We start from the raw sequence: 23738 nt of genomic DNA, 5'->3' as shown, positions 1-23738 counted from the left end.
TGCTGGCATTTCCTATCAAGGGTCCATGCTGAAGCCATTTTTGCTGTTCTTCTTTTCAGAGATGTGCTCTGGGCCAGGGGCTACCAGTCAAATTGGAATTTGGGAATATGCCACAGACCAGGTGATAAGAATTATGGAATCAGTGACAGGCGCCTCTGTGTGTGTGTGTGTGTGCGTGTGTGTGCACATGCAAGCTGCTCACCAAAGGACAGTGTGTGAAAAATAAGAACTGCCGGAGAGCCTTGTCACTGACTGCTAGATATGGAAACTAAACAGCTGGGGACGTTCCAGCCTTTTGTCTGCACACCTCCCTCCAACAAAAAACTGATGGGTTTTGTCTGCTGTAAGTCTGGCTATGGAAGCACCACGCTGTCAGTGAACAGCAGACTGGTCACCTTGCTGTGTTGATACCACTGACAGGCCATATCCCTCTTTTTCTGTTTTTGTGATGGAGAACTGCCACATTTTCCTGGTTAACTGATATGAGTTCATTTGCATGACAAGGGACTGATGCAAGCACCAAATCTAACACGAGGATCAGACACTTTTGTACACATGTTCTTTCCCAGGCCATGTTGAGTGACAAAAGTAGGCAGTAGTAGCACATATGCTCTCTCTTTAAGTCTGATTTTTCTTGCTCTTGCCTTTTTGTGTCTATTTAACTGCACGGATGCCGTAACTGCACACACACCTACACACCAACATGTGTTATTATATCACAGACATAAAAATACCTTCTTGTCTTGTCTCAGCTGCAAATCGAGCCCTGAGGATTCATCCTCTCGTGTGCACAATGCCGAACAAAGCAGAGCAGCTAGCTCTCTTTCACACAACACCAGTTTGAGAGCACATATACATATACACATACACTCTGGCGTGTACGGTAGATAAAGCGATACAAGCGCTTTACGTTGCCTGTTTCCTGATGTCTTCACACAAAACACACACACACACACACCTCAGAGGCTTTGGCCCTGTGTGGAAAACTCAATCTCAGCCTTATCACTTAGGGCCGCAGGGTATTCAACACACACACACACAGACATACCCACACACAGTTGGTATCAGTACAGAGTGGCAAAGCTATTGGTAATATAGTGAGAAACTATGTAAGCTTCAAAAAGCAGCTAGAAATCTGTGGGGCAGCCAGCATCAACCAACACAGCAGGTAAATGCAAAGTGACTAATCATTAAACATTAGTGGCTGGCCTGTTATATTCTACTATGAATAATTACTGAGTTATTTAAGTTATATTGAACAGTCAAGATGCAGAGATAAGTAACAGAAAAAGTAGCCCCATGTGTTCCTTAAATAACTTAAGGAGTTCCTTAAGGAGTTAATTTAAGTTCCTTAAATAATATGAGGTCTTTAACACAACCAATAGATTAACTGGTTAAAATTTTGATTTATAACTTGTTCAAAGTATCTCTTCAGAGTTGGTTTACATCTTTTTTATGTGTGCATTAGAGGCCGAAGAGCTCAAGTATTTGGGAGCAATACAGTCACTAAAACGCTGACAGTGTGAATCCCAGACACGCTGAGAAAGTCTGTTCTCTTCCTTGACTCAAAAGTTACTTTCCAAGTGCATCTGGACAAGACATAAATCCTAATATAGCTCTGGCAAAGATGATGAGAGTCTGTTTCGCTAACCTCTATCCCTCGGTTTCTTTCCTGCCTTTCCATCCCTCCATCTCCGACAGACATCTCATCTAACCCTCCTATCCTTCCATCTGTCTCCATTTTCCCTCCTCTTTCACACCTCGCTCCTTGCTCACACCAGTAATTAAATAAAAAAAACTACAGAAGAAACCAAACGACTGACTGGTGAGGCCACTTGACATTTTGCGCTGACATTTGAGCTTGTCGCTTTGGCTGGGGAACATAATGACATATCATCACCCCACCACCAGCCCCAACTTGTCCAAAGAACAGCCCATCAGGAGAAGAGGAAGATGGGGGAAAGAACTCTCCCTCTCCACCTCTTATCTCTCTGCAGATTACACCCTGGCTATTATACTAAGCTAATAGCGCATGTAGATGCGTTATGAATGAATTTGCCAAATGCACCAAACACTTAAGAAGAGGGGATTTAGAGAAAGGGAGGATGAGGAGGATGAGGAGGAAAGAGGAGGGTGGGTGGGGTGTCTTGAAAAATAGGAAATACTTAAGGATATGCAAATACCCTCGCACAATAATGGAATAACCGTTTCAACAGATTTGAGTAGGAACAGCAAACAATGGAAATCTGCTCCATTTCCCCGGATGCTGCTTGTCAATCAATGTGTGTGTACGTGTGTGTGTTTGATAGAATATGATGGGGAGGGGGGGATTAGAGTGACTGGGAGGTTGTGACAATGTATAAAATGAAAGGGAAGGACAATACAGAAGTTTAATTTATTACAAAAGAGGATACAACTATCAATATGCTCTCTCTTTCTGAGCCCAGAGAACAACTAAATACCCATTTGTATTTGTGTGTGTGTGTGTGTGTGGAGAGGAGACTCAGCAGGAGAGAGAGAGAAAGGAGGACAGCAGCAAGACAGAGGACAGAAAGCAGAAGGGAGGGGTGATGGCTGTATGCTGCCCCCTAGCTGCATCTCTGCACCACTGTAGAGCAGTACCAGTATCATTTAAGAGTTCTGACAATAAAACCTGAAACATGCTTACAGTTACTCTGCAGAGCCTAATTAACTTCATAACTGATGACGAGTCACTTTCATTCAAGAAGGTTGTGTTCGAGTACCAGTCCTGCTTCTCCCCCCTCCTCCCGGTGCCAGCTGGCCCCGGATCGATCCACAGATGCTCCCCTGGTGGGGGGGCAGGGGTCAGGGCAGGAGGGGTGCCCGGGGGTCCTGCTGAATTTCTCTAACCCAAAATGCCAATGGGACGGGCCGGAGGAAGGAGGCGTAGGGATCCTTTTGTCACTGAGAGATGGATTAATTAGGCTGAGTGCTAAAAGAACCTGGCTTCTTTGTATAGACCTGATCTGAGACACACAAACACACACACACACACACACACAGACAGTTGGCCACAGTTAGTATATGATGAACAAAAGGAAAAGTGGACAAAATACACAAACACACACACACACACACACACACACACACACACCAATCAGCTAATGGCTTTTTAACACAGGTCACCCGTCAATTAGTTTCTAATTTTAACAAACATGGTCGATGTTCCATATTGATCCATATACTGCCACTTGCCGCAATTCACACATCAACCTTATCTACTCTTCGACTGAGCAAATTCCAAAATTTATGGTGTATTTTGGAAGACTTGTGATCTGTAAAGAAACAAATATTAATTTTAATATGGACTGTTATCACAACAACCGATTTGTCTATAACTGAAAGGAGGATGGCAATGATCAGCACGTTGTTGAGAAAGGCAGAAGATAAAAACATGGCCCTGGTATCACAGCAATGATGATAAGTGATGAATCACTGGTTCCACATCAAGCAGATGATTATCTGACTTAAGCCTGCTGCTACAAAATAAAACAATCTTAAACTGTAGGGAAGGGACAACCTGAGGTCAGTTACACCCAGACTACAATAAGACTGCACTTTGGAGAAGTGACATATTTGATGCTGTGTTTTGCAAAGAATTGTGACATTAGTGCACTCTATGGCAACGAGTAGGACTGGAAGATGGATGACAAACAACAAATGTTCCTGAAAGTTTCTGGTCACATTCAAATGTTTTTCTTGCAAAGCTATACGAAAGCAAACATCAAAGTGAATTATATGGACATGAAGGTTATCACAATATTCTTTTTAGGACACTGACAACCTCCATACAGTGCTGATAAAGAAAAAGTAACTTGACACATACCAGCACATTTGTAATGTCAAAAAATCTGTGCAGTTGTGGGTTCAAAGCCTTACTGTAGGTCCGTTTGTGTTTCAGAGCTTCGGGACTACTACAATACCATCAAATGCAGATACTGCATAGTTTTAAAGATGTGGTATCAAAAAAGCATCTATACTTTTGACAAGCTTAATGGACAAATATTCCACTCCACTCAGAACTGTACACAGACCTTTGTAATTTGTATTCATGCAATTCAGAAAGAAAAAACTCAAACTCAATTTACCCTATAGAATAACCCTGAGGTACACCGATTAGCCCTTTGCCCCGACACCCAAAATCATCTGGCTCAGGTTGAATTCAGCAGTCAGCAGATTGGAGGTTGGGGGGGGCACAGTGCTATTCCTCTTGCCTCAAGGTCACAGTTATTGGAAATGGAGACATCCAGTGTGCTCACATCTCTCTTTGAATCCGCACACAATGGAGTGATTCCTCTGTGTCAATTTGGCTTCCCCTGATAACTGATAAGGCAAGCCTTTTTACATACCACCTATGAATACCGCACTATAGGCGTTATAGACACACACGCACACTCATTCAGATTAAGACCAATTTATTCATCTGCTACTATTATATGTGAGGATTTATTTTTTTTCCCCAAGCAGTGTGTATGTGTGTGTATTTTTAAAGGGAACAATGGACATAAAAGGCATGCAATACTATCACTGCAGTTATGTGAATTACAATAACAACGGTCTTAATAACAGAATGAACTGTGCAAATGGCTTCCGTGTGTGATGTCACACACACACACAGTCTTTTCTCACACACTAACACACAAGTAGAAAAAAAAAGGGCAATAGGATTTCTCTTCACTAGGATCACATTGTGGATCAGATTTAACTTAAACTCCCCAAGATAGAAAAGTCTTTTTGCTGACCACCTTCCCGTCCCCAGGGGCGTAAACAACAAAAAACAACAAGGTTGACAAACAGTCGAGGGTAAAGTAAAAGAGGTAAGTGAATGAAGAGAGCGAAAGAAGAGCGATTTGTCACAACAGGAGCAGGATTAGGCTTCCGATTAGTACAGGACTGCACTCAGGAAACAAGAGAAATAAACCACAACCACAGTACACCAACAACTACAATCAAAAACTCACAGCTGAGTGAAGACTCCAAATGTCATGAAGGCCGATCTTAAGGCAAGATTCGGCATAATCAGGTGTCCTTGAGTATACAAGTCAAGAGTAGCCATTTCGTAGTTGAGCCTAACCTTTGAGCTAATTGTGAAGTTGACCACATAAAAACACTCTGATCTTTCACTTTCTTTAAGACAGATTTATGACTTTGATGGCGCAGTTTCAACTGAATCCAGTGTGTCGCCAGTATTGTTTCGCAGGTCATAAAACATGGACACCTAGCAACAGAGAGGATAGTTATTTGAACACCTGAAACAATCATCAATAAATCATTGCTATAATACTTAATAGCATCACATCATTAAACTTGTTAACTGAATACATTTTAACTGATTTCTTGATTTCTTTCTCTTTTGCATCTGGGGCCAGTACTCTTCGTCTGCAAGAGAGGAGAGTCCAGTTTTCAGACTTAATGATAATCAGTCAACAGAGAAAACAGCACCGAGAGCGTGTTTGGGTGTAAAAGAGGGGGAAGAGAGGAATGCTTTTAATGCAGGGTTGCCTCTGATGGCAGCAGATGAAAGGAGGAGGGTCACAAACCAACCAGCCCTTAAAAGGTCTAATCCGAACTGGGAGAGGAAACCATTTTACTGAGTCCTAATCTCTTGCTAGCTTCCAGCACCAAACCAAGCACACACAGAAATACACAAAAAGAACAGCAATATTCCAGAGGTTCGATAACATTAATAAAACTTTCAGATATAAAAGTCATCATCTCTACAAATCATCTCAAACAGTATGAGCACAAGTTCGTCTAACCACAGTACAATCATGTGGCTTTCCGTCATTTTTCCTGAGTCTCCTACTATACTATGTGCCCTTGATACTGACCACACTGCCACAGCTACACGGGACATTTACTGTACATTAACTCATATGTTAAGACTGGGGCAGGGAGAGCGGGAAAACAAAACAGATTTAAGTGGACACATATTTTAATTAATAAACTAACAGGAGAACCTTAAAACCAAATTTGTAGCTTGGACATGAAGCAAACTGATAGCATAAAACCTCTTTGGGGTGAGATATAATCCCTCATGAGAACAGTAACCTGTGTACAGCTGGGCTGCAACTAACAACTGAATTATTTTTAAGTAATTTGTTGGTGGTTAGTATTCGGATTTATTTGATGAATAGAAGGGTCAAAAAGCAGACAGCTAATCACAAGATATTCAGTTCAAACAGGAGAGGCAACAGACCCTCAATATTGAGAAGGTGAAACCAGCAAATATTTGGCATCTATTTTGATAAATGACAAATTGATTATCACAGTTGTTAAACTGATCTGCGAATCTGGCATTTTCATTTTAGCTTTTCTTATTAGTCTGCGTCATAATTCATAACAAGCAAAAATGCTTAGATGGACACCAAACCAGTATCTCATATCCTCTTTTTCTTCCTTCATTTCTGTTCTTCCCACCCTGCCTCCCCCTCCTCCCCCTCGTCTTATCAATGTGTCCAGGGTGCCCTCCTCTCTTCAACTCTCTAGGTCTTTCTTTTGGGTGGCCCTCAGTGCCCCCCACACACACTCAGACCCAGAGCATGCACTTCAGACAGGGGGCTAATGGGAAAATAAATTACCAGCAGGCAAAAGCCCTGGCTCTGCACTTCTGCAGGGGAGAGAGGGAGAGAGAGAGAGAGAGAGAGAGAGAGAGAGAGAGAGAGCAAGCAAGGGGGTCACACAAGGAGGAGGGTGGTCAAGAAATGGAAAGAGAGAAGGGAAGAGCAGATGAAAATGAAAGACAGAGAGATGGACAGCAAGGAGACTGACAGAAATAAAAGTAGAGAGAAGGGAAAAGATGCAGAAAAATAGCCAGGGAGGGAGAGAGGGAGAGAGAGAGAGAGAGAGAGAGAGAGAGAGAGAGAGAGAGAGAGAGAGAGACAGAGAGAGAGAGAGAGAGAGAGAGGGACAGAGAGAGAGAGAGGGAGGGAGATAGGTCGACAGGATTATAGCAGGAGTTCATCCTTGGTCTATGAAGTGTCTGCTCATCACTTTTCCCACCATTTCACCATCTCTGGCCATCACAGAGGCCTAAAATGGCCAATAACATCATCACCACACACACACACACACAGACACACACACACACACACTGAGCCAATACCCCCAAATACTGTATCTGGGATTGATTGTTCCCCCTGCATGAAGCAGCAGTTCAGATATCAGGACGGCAGATTCACTGAGGTGGCGGACATCGTGTTGAGCTGTGCGTATGCCCGTCTCCAGCAAAATCTGCCCAAATGTGTAAAGTTGGACAGGTCTGAGCAGTGTGTGTATGTGACAGAAATAGTGGTGGTGATAGTCGACCGCCCAAAGTCTTGCAGGAGTTCATTTCATTTTTTTTCTTTTTTTTTTTTTGTAAACACACTCGACACACAACTAAGGTAGAAAACGTAACCAATAAGGCAGAACAAACAGAATGCAGACGAGATCCGTCTGGATTTGTCTCTGTCACTGTTAATAACCTCTGACAGGTAAAAATGACTAACAGGACATTTCATTAAACAGTGTAATAAACTTCTTTACATGCTAAATAAAAGAGAAGACATATCAACCACTCATTCCCAGGAGTCCTCTGTTGTGAGCATTTGCACTTATTTTACCCACTGAATCCATTTTAATCTCAAAGAAGGATATGACGATACTCCTCCCATGTTGTTGTTCAGCATCACTAGCAGATAACAGAGAAGAGGACGCTAAGAAGCTCAAGAGTCTGGTTGATAAAACTCCAAACAAGATCTCAGACTTGAACCTCTATATTCCAGAGATATCAAGTGCTGACGATGCCCAGGTAACGACAACACGGAGAGTTCTTGGGGAATCAGAATGTACACATTCACTTTCAATTCTCACTTCAAGGATCTGTTTGTTTTAGCTGTTTTAGGCAGACTGCTGAGATCTGACAGAGCTATGATAGGGCCCTAATCCAGAGCAAAGCTGATTTGCGTAATGGGGGGAGGGGGGTTAAGATGGCCTGTGACAAGAAACAATTGCCCCAAGTGAGAGTCTGCCTCTCTCCCATCCTGCTCCATGACAAAGGTGTACTCTCCATGCTAAGTGACAAATCTGGGGAGACAAAGAGCATTAGCAGGGTGATGCTCTGCTTCAGTGCCTCTGATTGTGGCCAACTCAAAGAGAATCTAATATGGATTTTAAAAAGAGGAGAGGGAGAGATTAGAATGAAAGAGAAACAATGAACACCTTCTACCAAGGGGGAATTAGTGGAGGGATTGGATAAGGAGCTGGTGTGCCTTAGTGTGAGTGCATGTGTGTATGTGTGTGCATGAGTGAGCTCCTGTTCTTTGAAATTCCTTTTTCCACGAGCAAACAATAGGGTTTCCCAATTCTGTTTATGTGCATCTACATGTGAGACACACTCAAAAAAAAATCAAACAGCTCCCTCTAAATGTGTATGTTTAGTTTATGATCTTTTTTGGAGTGAGTTAAGAGAACAACCTCTCATTGTTAGAGTCATACATGGCTCAGAGTCAGCATTAAGGAGGACACAGGCATTCTTCTCATGTCAACTGACGACACAAGAGTTGCTTAAGATATTAAAAAATAAAAGAGGAGCTTTATACAAATGTTGCAGATCTTTGGCAATTTATCTGTAATTACGTTTTTTATTGTTTCACCACCAAATTTTGCAACACAAATGATATGAATAGGAACGTGTCCTTCGCCGCATCTCAACACCTATGGGTGTACACATTTACTGCAAGTCACCTCAAATTCTTGACCCCATCCTCTCTGGGTGCGGTACTCGAAGTACAGATTTACATCCCAAACAGAGACAGAGACATGTTTGGGGATCAGTCTAACTGTCAGTGGCTGGCTTAGCACTGGCATCAGAGCACATCACAAGACTCTATTCATTGCCACTTAGCAGAACAGTCGCCTCAGTTTCCCCATAACTGTGTGTGTGTGTATGCGTGTGTGTGTTTGAGTTCACTCCCTAAAATGCTCATACACAAACACACACAATTGCACACAAATGCACGTACGCACTGTGGTGAGATAATGTCAAACGAGTCACCCTACACACAAGTTTAACCAAAGTTCACAAACCTCTCTGTGCATGCACGTACATATTCTCTCACCACCACCACCCACACACATCGCACAAATCTACGGAGCGGCCGACCCACCCATGCAGGCCCAGCGGGTCAGGCTTGTGGATAAACAGGGGGATTTGCAGAGGGCAGTGTTTTGCAGGCCACAAAGACCTGTCTCCATCACAAGCAGCCATCTTAAGTCGCACACAGGAAAAACAAATAACCAAGAGATGGAGATAATAACTGTTCTGCTGTTGTTGTCCAATCGCGCCTCAAATCACACCAGAACTGTCTGACCACCCATCATCACCATGTAAGACATGACACCAAAAACAATGTGAGATGAGGATGATGACGGGGAGAAAGAGTCTGATTGGAGCCAACCGAAGAAGACTGCAGGTGACAGGATGTGAGACCATGAGGTCAGAGATGACTGATAACAGAGCGCAAAGCAACTAATAACGAACAACTACGGACTTCCGATGAGACATCAAGACTGACTTTGTAATGATTCGAACAATGGAAGACTGAGATACATGGACACTGGTATCTTCCTCAGCTGCTCCCGTTCACCCCCAGCTTCTTCTCTGCTCCCCATTCATTTCATCAGAGGTGGTTCAAGGCTCATTTTACACCAATCCCAAAAAAACCTGACACAGTCAACACCTCTGCTGAACCTTACGAGTGTGTTTGTTGGTGAATGTGTGTGTGGGGGTGAATGTGTGTCTTCTGGGTCAGCTTGAGGACAGGAGGCAGTAACAGGAGGAGGAGGAAAGTCTGTTTTCTGGACTGGCATAAACATGTACACAGTGAGCTGGCAGCCCCTGCAGGGCCCAGACAGGCTTTGCCTGGGATAACAGCCATCATCACACCATAACAGTAATGAGCTTCCTTTGAGCTTATATTCTGGTACCTGATATTTTCATTAAAAAAAAAAGAGGCTTTTTTGCCATTTTTGCCATAGTTACCCGCTGTACACGAACCAAGTAAATGTGATAAACCTCTACGATTCAGCATGTCCGAGATTTGCTGTTTTAAACATCAGATACTGGGTATGTTTTACCTCAGAAAACGCTATGGCAAGCAGGTGCTGATTTGTTTATCCTATTTGGTATAAATAAAATAACTCCTCAGTTAGCACAGACAGCGATAACCATCACGGCTACAAAGACAATGGAAAAGAGGACAGCTACAGAGACACCTGCTTTGTTAAAACAGGACTGTGCAGTGTTACACAGCTTTGTTTGCATCCCCCCTTTTCACTAACAAATCACAATATCTCTGGCCTGTTACAGTAGCAACCCCCCCCCCCCCCCCCTCCTTTTGTGCATTGAGTGTATATCTCACATTAACAACATGCAGCATTGTGTATTTAACTTTTGCCAAAATACTGAGCACATGATCTGCAGTTTGTAACATCAACATCCCGAGTCACAACACACACTAACTAAGACTGTCAGGTCTATCCTGTGAAGGCCACACAGGTGGGAATACGGATGTTTCCCAGGTGACACTTGTGTTTTGATGTTTATTTTGGGGTCAAACGTCACACTGTGTGAGGCAAAACAAAAACCTGTTTGGGCTGGTTTAGACTCTGTGTGTGTATAGCTAGAAATGTATCTATATGTGACAGTGTGTGAGATTATATGCGTACATGTGACTGTGTGTGTGTGCATGAGTGTGTGTGCGTTTGCTGCAGTGTCTGGTGACATCTGCTGCGTTGTTGGCTGGGAGCAGAGCGCAGTGGGCTGCAGGAGCCTCAGACTAAGGAGATGAAAGCCGAGGTCACAACCTGGACCAGTGGGACAAGGCACACTCGCTCACACAACACACAAATACAAAGTCACGCATGCAAAAATAAAGCCATGCACACAGTGCGTATGCACATGTCACGCACACACACACACACACACACACACAAAACATATGTCTCTCACACACGCAGCATGCAGGGGGCATACAAGAACACAAGGACGAGAGTGAAGAAAAAAACAGGGCAAAGATAACAGTTACGCAGACAAAACAACATGTAGAGAGACTAAATACAAAGCCACACACACACAAACACACACACACACACAGAAAAACTAGGCAGTATGGAAAAAGATGATGCAAGCACAGAAGCAAAACCCCACATCATCAGGGACAACAGTTTAATCAGTTTAATTAAAAAACACATATGTATGCATGTAAGCAAAAAACACACACACACACACACAGAAGATATGCCAAGCAATAGTGTGCCAGAAGCTGTACAGAGCTGTGTGTTTATAAGTGCATCAATGTGTGTGCTAGAAGAACAGATTTATGCTTTTCAGTATCAATAAGATTTTTGATTTACAATGATTTAAAACAGAGAAAAGCAGCAGATTCTCACATTTGAAAAGCAGAACAAAGAACTAACTGATTATGTCTCCCAAATGGCCGCCACCCACAAACGTTCAGACACAGATATGGTCACACACAAATACGACACCTGCGCAGAGACACAGTTAGACACACATACACACACACACACCTCTCATGGTGGTGGTAGGAGTTAGTCAGCAGACCAGCCATGTGATGGGGTGGTGTGGTGTGGATTAAAGACCAGTAAGCCTATTAGGGCGACAGGAGGGACCACCCGGCCTCCACAACCACCTACAACCCACTAACACACACACACATAACTGAAATCCAAAAACAAACTTCTTTAGGCACAGGTGCTGTTTCTCACCAAACATACCAGTGCACACACAGACAAAGAGTGATATACAGATACACACTCTTTTAATACTGTTGATTTTCTGAAATCAGAATAATTGGAATCAGAATAATTTGCTCTATATTTCGCACAATTTATGTGCGTGTGTATTTTTAATTTCTTATTCAGACTACAATACTGTATGTCCTTCAGTGAATAAAAATAACAAATGTTTGACAGTGGCAGAAAACGGCATAATAGCTATGTGTGTGTGCAGCTCTAGCGCACATTTCTTGTGTGCTTGTGGTTGTGTGACTGTGCCTGGGTAGGGAGGGGTCCAGGCATGGGGGGTAATCGCCAGCATCTGCTGCCTCTCCTCAGGGCCATTAATTAGATTAAATTAATTTGGAAAGTGCGTATGAATGTGTGATCCCACACTAAGAATCCCCCCCCCCTGCATTCCTACAGCAGTGCACACACAAACACACACACACATTATTTGACATCATTCCAGCTTTTAACTATACAGAACATATTATTTAAAATCAGCACTGCGAGCACACATGAACAACACCAGCAAACACACACTCTCGTCTTTCTGACACAATAAATGAGGCCTTTCGAGTTGCCAAACTATTTAAGAAATGGGAAACGAGCAAAGGTGAAAACTTTGGAGACACACGCATGCACACGAGCGCAAATTAATCCCAATTTGTCGGCCTCGGCATGGGAGAAACTTTTGGGATTTCATACTTCATACCAGCTTTTGTCACCTTTGCGTGAATAGCCGAGGGCTGAAATAATTGTGTTTTTCTTCCCCGAGGCCCAGTCAGTGCTCACAAGCCACTGGCCTACGTAATGTGTTCCAGACAGAGAGAGAGGAAGGGAGGGGGGGCAGTATACACACCACGGCTATGGGTACAATACAGAGAGAGAGTGTGAGTGTGTATGAAGATGATGGAGGTAGGTTGGCATGTATGTGTGAGTGCCTGGGTGTCATGGCTTTTCACTATGTGTGTGGCGAGATGAGTGTGCGTCAGTATGTGATGGTGTGCGCATGTATGAGTGTGCGTAAGTGGGAGGTATGTGGTGTGGAAATGGCCTTAATGGAGTTGGATGTGGTCCACAATAGACAGGACATCACCTCAGAGAGAGGGCTGAAAGAGACAGAGAGGAAAAGCGATAGGGAAGTAGGGAAAAGAAAGCACTTAGAAGATGGCTGAAGGGATGACAAAAACATTATCATAAGGCATGCTTTAAAAAAAAATCCTCCCCAGTCAAATAAGTCAAACATTGGTCCACACATGCTGCATTAAGCTGACAGGAAATGTTCTAGAAAAGATCAATATTCAACAGGATGGACTTCCCTTTAAGCAGCAGAAAACAATAAAACACAAATCAGCCTTAATGCAACCACTGTGGATGTTTGAAGTATTACAAGAGTGCTTAAAGTGGAAATTTCAAAGTCGATATTTAAAATGTGAAAACATGCAGCAGACAGCCTGTCAGACAGTGTGAGCGGTGATTTGACAGAGCAGCCAGATTTCTTCTTTGAGTGACACTGATGTAATGTGAGTGAAAAAGGTGAAGTACGACTTGGAGGGAGAGAGACGGGGGAGAGCAGGTGGGGAGTGGGTCTTGGACGGTGTATCACTGTATATTCAATGTATTCAGACATGATAGCTCCTCACTTTAAATACATCAGTCCTGTGTGTGTGCTTTATTCAAATCCCTGCACAAAGCTTTGAAGATGAGGGAAGTTGGTCATCTCCAGCTTTGGTTGATATGCAGACGCAGAGAGAATACACGCAGACATACATACACACATTAACACCCCCCCCCCCCTACATACAAAAGAGCCTGTCTGCACAATGCCTTCAAATATAGCTGTCCAATCTTTTGACTCTCAATTTGCCCACCTTTTTGATAATATGCGCCTATTTGAAAAAGGGTGAAAGGCAAGGGTAGCATGCAATTTAGAGATATTACTGTGTAGCCATTTTCAGCCTACCACCTCTCCACTGCCTTCACACACTGCCCCCCCCCAATCTTTTGATTATGCGATTCGCCTTGGCAGACGAACAAATAGAGAAGAGAGAAAGGTAGTGTTTGACACTGCCATTTTCAATGGCAAAATACAATCTAACCAGGGCCAGTAATTCGACGGGGAGGGATTAGCCTAGCACAGGGTTGGGCCCCCAGATTAAGACGAAGTCACAGCGCGAGGATCTTGAATTTCATCATCTCCTGCGCTCGGGCACAATGGCGTATTCTTCCCCTTTCTCCTCTGCCGTCTGATGAGGGGTCAGGAGAACTCACCTCTCCTCTTCCTCTTTTCCTCCTCCTCAAAGCAGCACTCGCTACGCATTCATTCATCCATCCTGACTTTATATTAGCTTAGATACCTGAAAAGTGGGGGTTGGTGTGTGAGGGGGATCTGAGCAAGCTATATACTCATGCAAACACAGGCAAAGACAGACAAAATGTGATCAGACACATACATTACACACATACATGTATTTAATATGTTTGGGTAACATTATTCCTTTGCTCACACATACATCAACACAGACATACAAACACATGCATTCTCGCACGGATACCTCTCCTACTGACACACATATGCAGACTAACACAGGTGACAGAACGGACGCAATTATGAACGTTTGAAAAAGGGTTTTCACTGTTCTTTGGGTAGACTGCCCTCTTGTGGTCAATTTATATACTTCCCTGCTTTAGGTAGTTTCTACTCACCAGGGGCCCATTTATAGATGTTGCAAAGGAAGGCATACGCCACTTTCTAGGCAACCTTTGGAATTAATTTTTAAAAAAAAAAAAAAAAAAGGGGGAGGATATGCAATTCCCCAAAGAAACTCTTAACTCATGCATAAGCACATAAACTAGAGAAATGGGAAACGGTGACTTACTTCAAAGACAAAAGGATGAAATGTGAGAATCTGTGTGAAACTGTAATTAAGAGCATCTGGCTGCTTAATTAACTGTGTTACTAAGATAATACTTCTCACATTCTGGGCCTGAAAATGAAGTGTTCGTTTGCAAAAATCGACAAAAGGTCGAACATCATGAAGCTCTGCGTATTTTGACTCGACCATTTGTTTTTTATTTCTGCTGAGTCCGACACATGTTTATGCCTTTTTGGCGTTTGCAACGCCCACGTTGTGTCCACCAACAACATATGTTTTCATGTTTCAAACTTTGTTAACAAGAAAGTTGGTTTTACACTGTCGAGCCATTCTCTATGCATTTGCCATTAAGATTTTCATGCAGTCAATATGAGTGAATATAAATTAGGGGCGTCTCACGGACTAATTGTAGACAATTATGGTCATTAAAAGAAGCTTACAAAGGTCGGTACAAGGTACAGCCGACTGCAATTTATACAGGGATATAAATAACAGCAATGACACATAGCACTGTGCAACTTCACAATACACTAAAATGTATTTTTGTAAATAATCACATACACCAAAAAATTTAAACAATAAATTCACACCTCTCATTTTGCTTTTGCCATCATTTTATCATTGCCCTCACTCAGAAGTTTGTGCTGTCTGGCTCTTCTCACTCCCTCCTCAGTGCTCTCCATTCCTGCTGTCAGGGGACTCGTGTGGCTTTGATCTTTCTGCCATTAGTCAGGTATGCAGAGACACAGACAAACCCACAAACTTGTCTTTTTCTCTCCCTTTCTTGCTCTCTTTTTGCTTTCTCCCACGCTCTGTGCAGAGAACACCGCCTGACCTGCTTGTCCTGCCAGCTTTCTATCAAAGAGAAAAAGGTGGAGCGGTTTCCGCTGTCGTTCCTCTGAGCTTGACGTGTACAGAAGGTGACAGTGGCAAAGCACTCAGCCAGCTTTCTTAAAACCCTTTCTATCCTTGTTGATCACTCGTGATGCTGCCCCCCTCCCCCCGCACTGAAAAAGCTTACACATCAGAGCATTTGGTAGCTGGCATGAGCTTTGACAGAATCATTTAAGATTTCTTTGCTCATCTTTGTCACTCTCTCTATGAACCTCTCAAACACAGCTGAAGTTTAACGATGAATTCTCTCTGACTTTACAGCTAATGTTTCCTTAAAGCCACCAAATCTGTAGGTAAAACATGTACGACAGCCACAACTTCTTTCTATGCCAGAAAAAAGTAAGAGCAGTTATCAACTTTTTGTTTTTGAAATGATGAATGACATTCTTTACTTTATGCTATTACAGCTGCTGGCATAATGTTGGCCAGTCACTTTGAACGAAACACAAATTAGCACCAGGCAGGACAAGCACCTTGCAGGATCACAAAGCAAAAGAAATTGTCATCATCAGTTCTATTATAACGACAGCTTGTAGAGCGATACTGAAATGTGTGGTTAGGGCTTCCTCTGGTGTCAGATTATAAACCAATTCTAACAGAGACAATATTTCTTCCAGACTTTAAGAGATGCTATGTCACAGCACTGCGGCAGAAAGTCTTATTCATAAGTTGCTGAATGACTATTTTACCAAAGGCTAAAGGCCCATGTGCAAGTACAAGGGCCTCTTTTGTCCATCTTGTCTGTATTACTTAGCGACATCCTGTCACAGAACTGACGTCAGTACATGTATGGAACACATCGAATGACTTTTGAACAGAAATCTCCCAGTTTCCTGGCAGACCACTAGTACAAGTCAAAAATAGTTTTCTCTCTCACTTTTCCTCCATTCCCCCCTGCCTTCCTTTAATCAGTCCAATTTACTTTCCCAAACTGCTGAATCAATTCCTCTCTTTTTCCCATCTTTCCTTCGTTTGGTTATTCACTGCGATTCCTAATTTTCATCTAATAATGCACGGCCTGCAACTGTCTTGCAAACAGCCATTCTACCCTCTGCCACTGTTGCCTCGAACAACAATGAGATCATACAACAAACATCAAGAGAAAGACCGTGAGAATTACTGTTGCATTATAAAAATGCAGTCATTAAAAATTAACAAATAAACTAATCAATTAGAAAATAAACCAACACTTGTTGATAGTTACTGTCATTTGCATGTTGCAACTCAATATTTTACACACATACCTGAGGTTTTATGGCCTTATGATGTGGCCTGCAGTTAATGCCATAAACACATTCTCACACACACCACACACTTGTGCGCTATGGTCATGCATCTATGTCAACATGATGCAAACACCACTTGTGGTTTAATCTGCGGCACGACATTCACACTGATATAAGCATGCAATAGCACAGCCTGACCACATGGTGGCAGAACCTGCGTATGTAATTTATGTAAAGGCATTGTCATTGTAAGTGACAGTCCAGGTGCCTTTGAGAGAGGCACCTAATCATACAGTAAAATTACTGTCACAATGGGATTAAAAATCACAAACATAGACATGAAAGGGCATAATTATCTATAATTGAGTACTCACATTTTCTATAACAAATGTCCACTCTTTGTCTTCAAACTCCTCTGCATGGGGGTCCTGCAAAAGCAACAGAAAAGGAAATGTTGATGCTAATAATATGAAGTACATCAGAAAAGACTGCAGCCACAGTATGTTTATTTAATACAGCATCAAAACTGCACTTCACATTTAATGCTGAATAATCACAGAACACATCTTAAGCAACATTCAACCATTCTGACAAATCTTGACAAACTGGAGATTCTTTTCTTGGTCATAATTGTGCTAACAGACCCGTGATGCTGCTCTGCCAACACTCTGTCTTCTCTCACTCGACTCACCCACTGACCTGGTTTGTCTATCCTCCTTTGTCACACATGGTGAATGTTTTAAATTAATGAGGTAGCCTTTAATCACATGGTAATGAGCTACTGAGTCTTTGACTGGTTCTGATAACCGCCTATTGTCTCTGAATACTGAGTTAAGGATTTATTGCAGGATTGTTGCATTAACCCTGCATTAGTTTTAAATAGGTGTACCTAATTATGAGGGTATTGTTGTACATGCTGGGGCTCGGGCTCACCTGAAATTCTCTCTGCATTTGCTATGTGTTTCAATCATGTTTTTTCAATCATAAGGCAGACTTATCTTAATCAGTAATCAAACATTAAACCGAAAAGAAAAGAAAAACCCAAAACTGGAACACCAAACATTAATGAATCATCAAATGAGAATCTAATTTAATTCTTGTCCAGTTTGTTCTCTGTAGATGTATCGTATAGATCTACTGTACTGTATTTGTGTCTCTGTTGAATCTCACTGCCTGCCTGTTCGACTGTGAGGTGATGAGAGAAGACAATAAAGCCGAAAGGAAGACAAAAGGCAGCAGGCGTTTGCTGGTATTATCGTCTATGTGTTGTTGGTATTACTTTCTGCCTTTTACAGGAAAAAAAAGATTAAAGCAATAAAATCAGGCATAAGAATAATTGTTTGTTGCAGCGCCAGCACTACACATGTACACAAGTGAACACTGATGGTCTTTCTGTCTCACTGCGCCTGTGACACACCCCAAGAAATCAATACTCCTGCAGTCTGGCAAAACACTCAAACACAACACCCACACACACAGAGCAAGTCATACAGCTATCTCATCCCTCTACAACTCATACCAGGTGCCCACTCTGCTGTCTGCACTTTGTTTCCGTTAGGACTGATTCTGTCTACAGAAAGAGCAGCCTGAAAGCTGGCCAGTTAAGTTACTTATTAAGTTCCGAAATTTCTTGCCGTTTCAAAAGTTCAGTTAAGGTTGTTTGCTGATGTAGATCACCCTGCAGAAGAGGCTGCAAGACTGTTGAGCTCAGCTGTTTTCACTGCAGAGCTCCAGGCTAGACAGGGCTATGACAGCATCTCCAAGTCACTGTTAGCATGTGTTTTTAAGCTTCAGTCAGCACACTGCAGTAATTGGTATGAAACAGGTATTAGAGTTTTACATATTTAGACCAGCATTAAACAATATTTTTCTATTAAAGGGCTTCGACTGTATATTAAGTCGAACGCGGGAGACAGATGGTCAAAATGGTTTCAGTAGAGATTACAATATCCTTAACTTCTAGTGTCGAGTACGGCTCAGATCTCACATTCACCATAACGTAGAGAGTGGCTTTTTGACAGGCCTTGCCTGTCTTTAAAATAAATGACCACACTTTTGCAAATACATAATTTTACAAGCGGATGCTGCTTCATGACGAGTAAACAAAGTGGTGCAGTGTAAAAATGTATGACTCAAAGTGGTAGCGACTGGTGAAGAAAATCGAGCATCTACAAAGCTAAGCAGCTACATATGGTTTGAGCCCAAACCACAACAGAAAGGCAGAGTATGTTAGACTCATATTAGTCAGATGGCCATGTGCTCTTGTTGCTCTTTGTTTGTGTAGGTAGTAACACCATGTGCTGATAACTTACTAACACAAGTTGATAAGCTGTTTTTTCTTTATCAGCGTGTTTGTCATTTAGCGGTAAAAATAAATCACTTAACTTTCACTGGAGTGGCTGTTTAACTTTCAGATTGTTGAGCAGGTGTGCATGAAATGCATTTTCAATGGCTTTGCTTTGTGGTCCCATTACAAAAACAAAACTTTATTACTTCCTCTGGGACAGGAAGTGGACGTGGGCCCAGAATAGAAACACTGTCATGTACAGCAGTGTTGGACTTTTTCCATGCGTGCTAGCCAACAAACAGTCAGATTCTGATTATTTCTGTTAGCACTACTCTAGTCTTTCATTGTGTATGAGTCCACATGAAGCACCGTATGCACATTTTGTATAAAGTGGCTGATTGGGATTCATTACATTTTTGTTGTGTACTTTGTAAAGTATAGGCCCATGACTGAACACTAAAAATCTTCTAATGCTTACACCAAGCAGAGACAGGTATGCACACATTGGTGGAGGTCTATTTAAGACATTCAGAGAGGTAACAAGACACTGAGCTCCGAGTTAGCCTGTCAGCACAGAGGCCCAGCATGTTTAAGTAAGGCAGGCACAGTGACAGATACTGTCTGTATTTGTGCCTCATTTACAGACAACACCGCATTACTATACATATGTGTACCTTCCAGTCATAAAACAAAGCTAAATCATTCAGCATTTCAAACAGTCACTCTGCCCATGTCCAAGTTTCTTTTATGTACACGTCAACATGTGTCAAAATTAAAAAAAAAAGGTGTTCCTGTTATTAATTATAATGTCTCACTGCAGTGGAGTAAAAGAAAATAATAAACCCATTTACCAAAATCTAACAAATTCTGAAAACAAAAATCAAGGTTGAAGAAAATGTTTTGGAGTTGGTATTAGAGCGGGCATTACTCGTGTAGGTCACTGTTTATTTCACTGGCATAAAGACCCACATGTTCCATTAACACCTTTATCACAGAAATGTTTGTCTCAGCTAATTAAACGGCTGTAATCAACCTTAAAAAGAGTGACGGTGATTTCAATGTTCTCTGGTACAGGCCACACCACCACTCCTCTGTAGGGATTTTTGATGCCAGGCTGCCAGCTGTGGGACTGCAGGACAGAAGAACAACAAAAAAAAAAAGTTAAACCTTTTTTTTTGTTCATTTTTCTTTTCAGAATGCCATTTATCATATACTAACCTTGGAGGATTTCCGCCGACTCCTGCGGGTCCAAACCACCACCAGTTTGTCCGGTTGCCTGTGCAAAAAGAAAAAAAGCACAGGTGAGTGAAAAAGGCATTTATTCAGTAATCCACCCATCTCTGTGCCTCTAACTACCTACACATCAGCATAAGCCCATCAGTCCAATTGATCAGAACAAGTATCTTTATGTCTGACATTTTTATAAGCCTACTGCTATACACAAACAGCACCTAAACACACCTGCACAGCCACTCGTGGTATAAATAAATCATGAGACACAGCTAAACCCTGACTTTGTCTCTGAGGACTGCAGGAAACACAACAGGCCACACACATAAGCATAAACAAACACAAGAGCTTTGTATGACAGGAAAAACACAGAAGGAGGCTGAGAGTTACGACGACACAATCCAGGTCAGAGTCGCCCTGCACTGACAACTAACAGGAGGAGACACAGTGTAACCCAACAGTCAAAATGAATCCAGTTAAACAGTAGTGAAAGGGGAGACATTTGTGCAGGTAAAACCCCAATAGTTGCAGGAAGACACTCATAAAGACTTAAGGTGTACGCTGTGTGTCGTCAAGTGGACATGTTGTGAACACAAGAGGGACTGTGTATTCAGTATTCAGGGTTCCTCTGCAGTTATGGTCCGCTGTGCTACTATATGAGCCTATCTATCATGATTAGCAGGTAAGTTACTTAAAATATGCCTTGATTTTAATAATCAAGTGAAAATACTTTGACAAACAGGGGGCCAGTGTGTTACAGAGCAGTAGTCAAGGGGTAATTTAAAATCTTAAGTCTTTGTCAGTGTCACTGAACAAATTCAGTGTTTCCATTATCTATCACCTTCACTCACATCAGGCTGGAGACTTTTCGGTTTTTAGTGCAACAGCAATCATCGTCCTTGTATTAGCTCATATAAAAAGCATTTCAGTGAGTTCCAGGCAGTGAGATATACAGATTTGTAATTTGGGAAGAGAGAGAGAGCACTTGTTTCAGATTGGTAGACAGCAGATGGAAGTTTACATTCCAAATTTTTGAATACATATCAAATCATCAGCGGTTAGGGTGTCGGACCCGTAACCGGTGGATTGCTGGTTCGATTCCCCGTCCCGGTGTCCATGGCTGAGGTACCCTTGAGCAAGGTACCTAACCCCCACTGCTCCCCGGGCGCTGCACGCGGTTGCCCACTGCCCCGGGTTTGCTGTGTGTGTGTGCACGTCACTTGGGTGGGTTAAATGCAGAGAACAAATTTCGTTGGAGTGAGTTCCCTCCAATGACAAAATATGTCACTTTAATCCTTTAATCCTTTAATCCTAATGTTGTTAGTCAAAGACAGTAGGGTGGCCAATCAACAAGATCATCCATCAATAGGAATATTGGTAAGTATCAGTTCTGTGTTCGTGATGCTCAGTAACTGAGCCTGACCTCTGACCTCACAATGGAGAAAAGAAAGAGAGAAATTGCCCTTCAGGGATCAATTAAAATCACTTTATTCTTTTCTGTCAAGCTCTGTTACAGACCAATACATTGTCCAGGCTGATACCAGTGTTCTACAACTATAAAAAATAAATTGAAATGCTCAAGATATGGTTCAGGTAATGCAGAAACTGTGTCATCACCCAGACTGTGCACCAGAGAGCACTGACATGTTTACTTTTCAACAGTATAATGTCCCACTGAGTATACGAGCCACAATTCTCCCATAACCAAGTTGCACTCATACTCATATATATATATTGAAGCTTGGACTCTCGTGTCAAAGACTCTCAGAGGACAACAGCATTGCAGCCACTCTGGGAAAAGAATGACTGTCTGTGTGACAGAGAGAGGAGGTACAAAAGAAAGGAAAGAAGGAAAAAAGAAAGAAATAACAGAAAACAGGGACAGAGAAAGAAAGAAAACAGAGAGAGAGAGAATGACAGGCAACAATTTCAGCCTTGAGAAGAGGCCTCACATAGAGAAGCTATTGTCCAACAACACAAACCATATCAGAGAGCATGCACGCACACACACACACACACACACACACAAAATACCATCCCCTTATTTTCTTCCCTTACAGTACAGTACTTGATGTGCTATGAGAAAAATTTAAACCATTCCCCTGCAGGCAAACTGACTTCTTCACACTTGTTGTTGTTCACACACGTGTTCAGCTTCAGCCTCAAGGCTGCATGTTCCTTCTGTGTTTAACAGGACTCAATGAGCCATCAGAAAGGAATGCCTCAACAGAAGAATGGGATGAAGATGGCCACAGAGAGCCCTGAAGAAAGACATTTAGTGTGTGTTCATCATGATGTGTACACAGCAGCCCTCACTCCTCACCAAGGCCTTCAGTTTAAACTGGATTTGAGGCTTAGGTTTGGGTCAGAGTTGGCTGGTAGAACATTTTTGCAATGTTGATAAAAAGACTGTCTGCCATCATTATATTAGACTGATTTTAATGGATGTAGACATCAAGATTTTTTTTAATTATGTATGTCTTTCCACGAGTGAGTATGAGCTCTTTATTAAATGTCATGTTTACCATGAAGGCCTCTGAATGATGCTATCTATACAAAAAAAAAACACCCTCTAAAACTCACAGGACCTGGGTAAAAACAAGAGAAATTAAAGAGAAAAAGAAGAACAAGTACGCACATGTGTGTAATAAAGGGTAATACAAGATTCTGATTGGCCACAAAACCGTATTTGGTCTACAGCGAAAACATGACAAAAAAAAAGAAAATACAATAAGACAAAAATGAAAGAAAAAAAATCAAGACAAACTTTTCAGGAGATGAAAAAGAGGAAATCTGTGATGAGTGTGAGTGTGTGTGTGAGTGTGTGTGTGTGTGGAGTCAAGGCAGATAAGAGTGAAAATGGGTCAGCAAACTCAGCAGGAGCTAAGAGGAGAGCCCTCTGAGACTGACACAAAACACAGATAAACCCTCCTACATATACTACTTTTAGCCACAGCTCTTATCCCATGAAACCTGCAATTAGTGAGCATTACGGGTGTAACAATCCATCCATCTGGATCGGTGTATCAATTGAACCTATGGAAAAACTATAAATATATATAACTTTTAAAACTATGACCAGAGGAAAAGTCTGCTAGCCACTAGGGTGATTTATGCAATGTAAATTGCCATAGGCTTATGCTAATAATGGTGACTAATCTAGTGTTCAAAAACCATGTTTTATGTGTGTTACAGATTTTTTTATTTGGTGTTTTGTTCTTAATGCTGCACATTCATTTGAATTGACTGTCACATTTGACTGACGATTCATAACCCCACTCTTAGGCTTCAGAACCACTTAACAGAGAAATTTTGCTTTTTAAAATATTCTCGTGCACTCAGAGTGTATTACACTGTAGACTCCAGCTGTGCAGCAAAGGCAGCATCTGAGCAGAAGCTGAAATTCATCATCACTGT

At 42.1% G+C, this 23738-nt stretch overlaps 1 protein-coding gene across 7 annotated transcripts in view; it reads right to left on the bottom strand.

Annotated features, from left to right (window-relative positions):
* The window catches only part of ehbp1 (EH domain binding protein 1), a 126897-nt gene that overhangs the window by 90387 nt on the left and 12772 nt on the right, over positions 1–23738 (bottom strand). For all 7 annotated transcript variants that reach the window (XM_046402806.1, XM_046402807.1, XM_046402810.1 and 4 more), the window contains exons 3-5: positions 20310–20367; positions 20125–20220; positions 17179–17232 (exon numbers count right to left, since the gene is read on the bottom strand). In XM_046402806.1, the coding sequence (XP_046258762.1) occupies positions 17179–17232; positions 20125–20220; positions 20310–20367 (208 nt within the window). The remainder of the gene's footprint in view (positions 1–17178; positions 17233–20124; positions 20221–20309; positions 20368–23738) is intronic.

Source organism: Scatophagus argus, chromosome 10, assembly GCF_020382885.2.
Source record: "Scatophagus argus isolate fScaArg1 chromosome 10, fScaArg1.pri, whole genome shotgun sequence".
In the NCBI taxonomy this organism is placed as follows: domain Eukaryota; kingdom Metazoa; phylum Chordata; class Actinopteri; family Scatophagidae; genus Scatophagus; species Scatophagus argus.
This window is presented reverse-complemented; position numbering and strand designations above follow the sequence as displayed.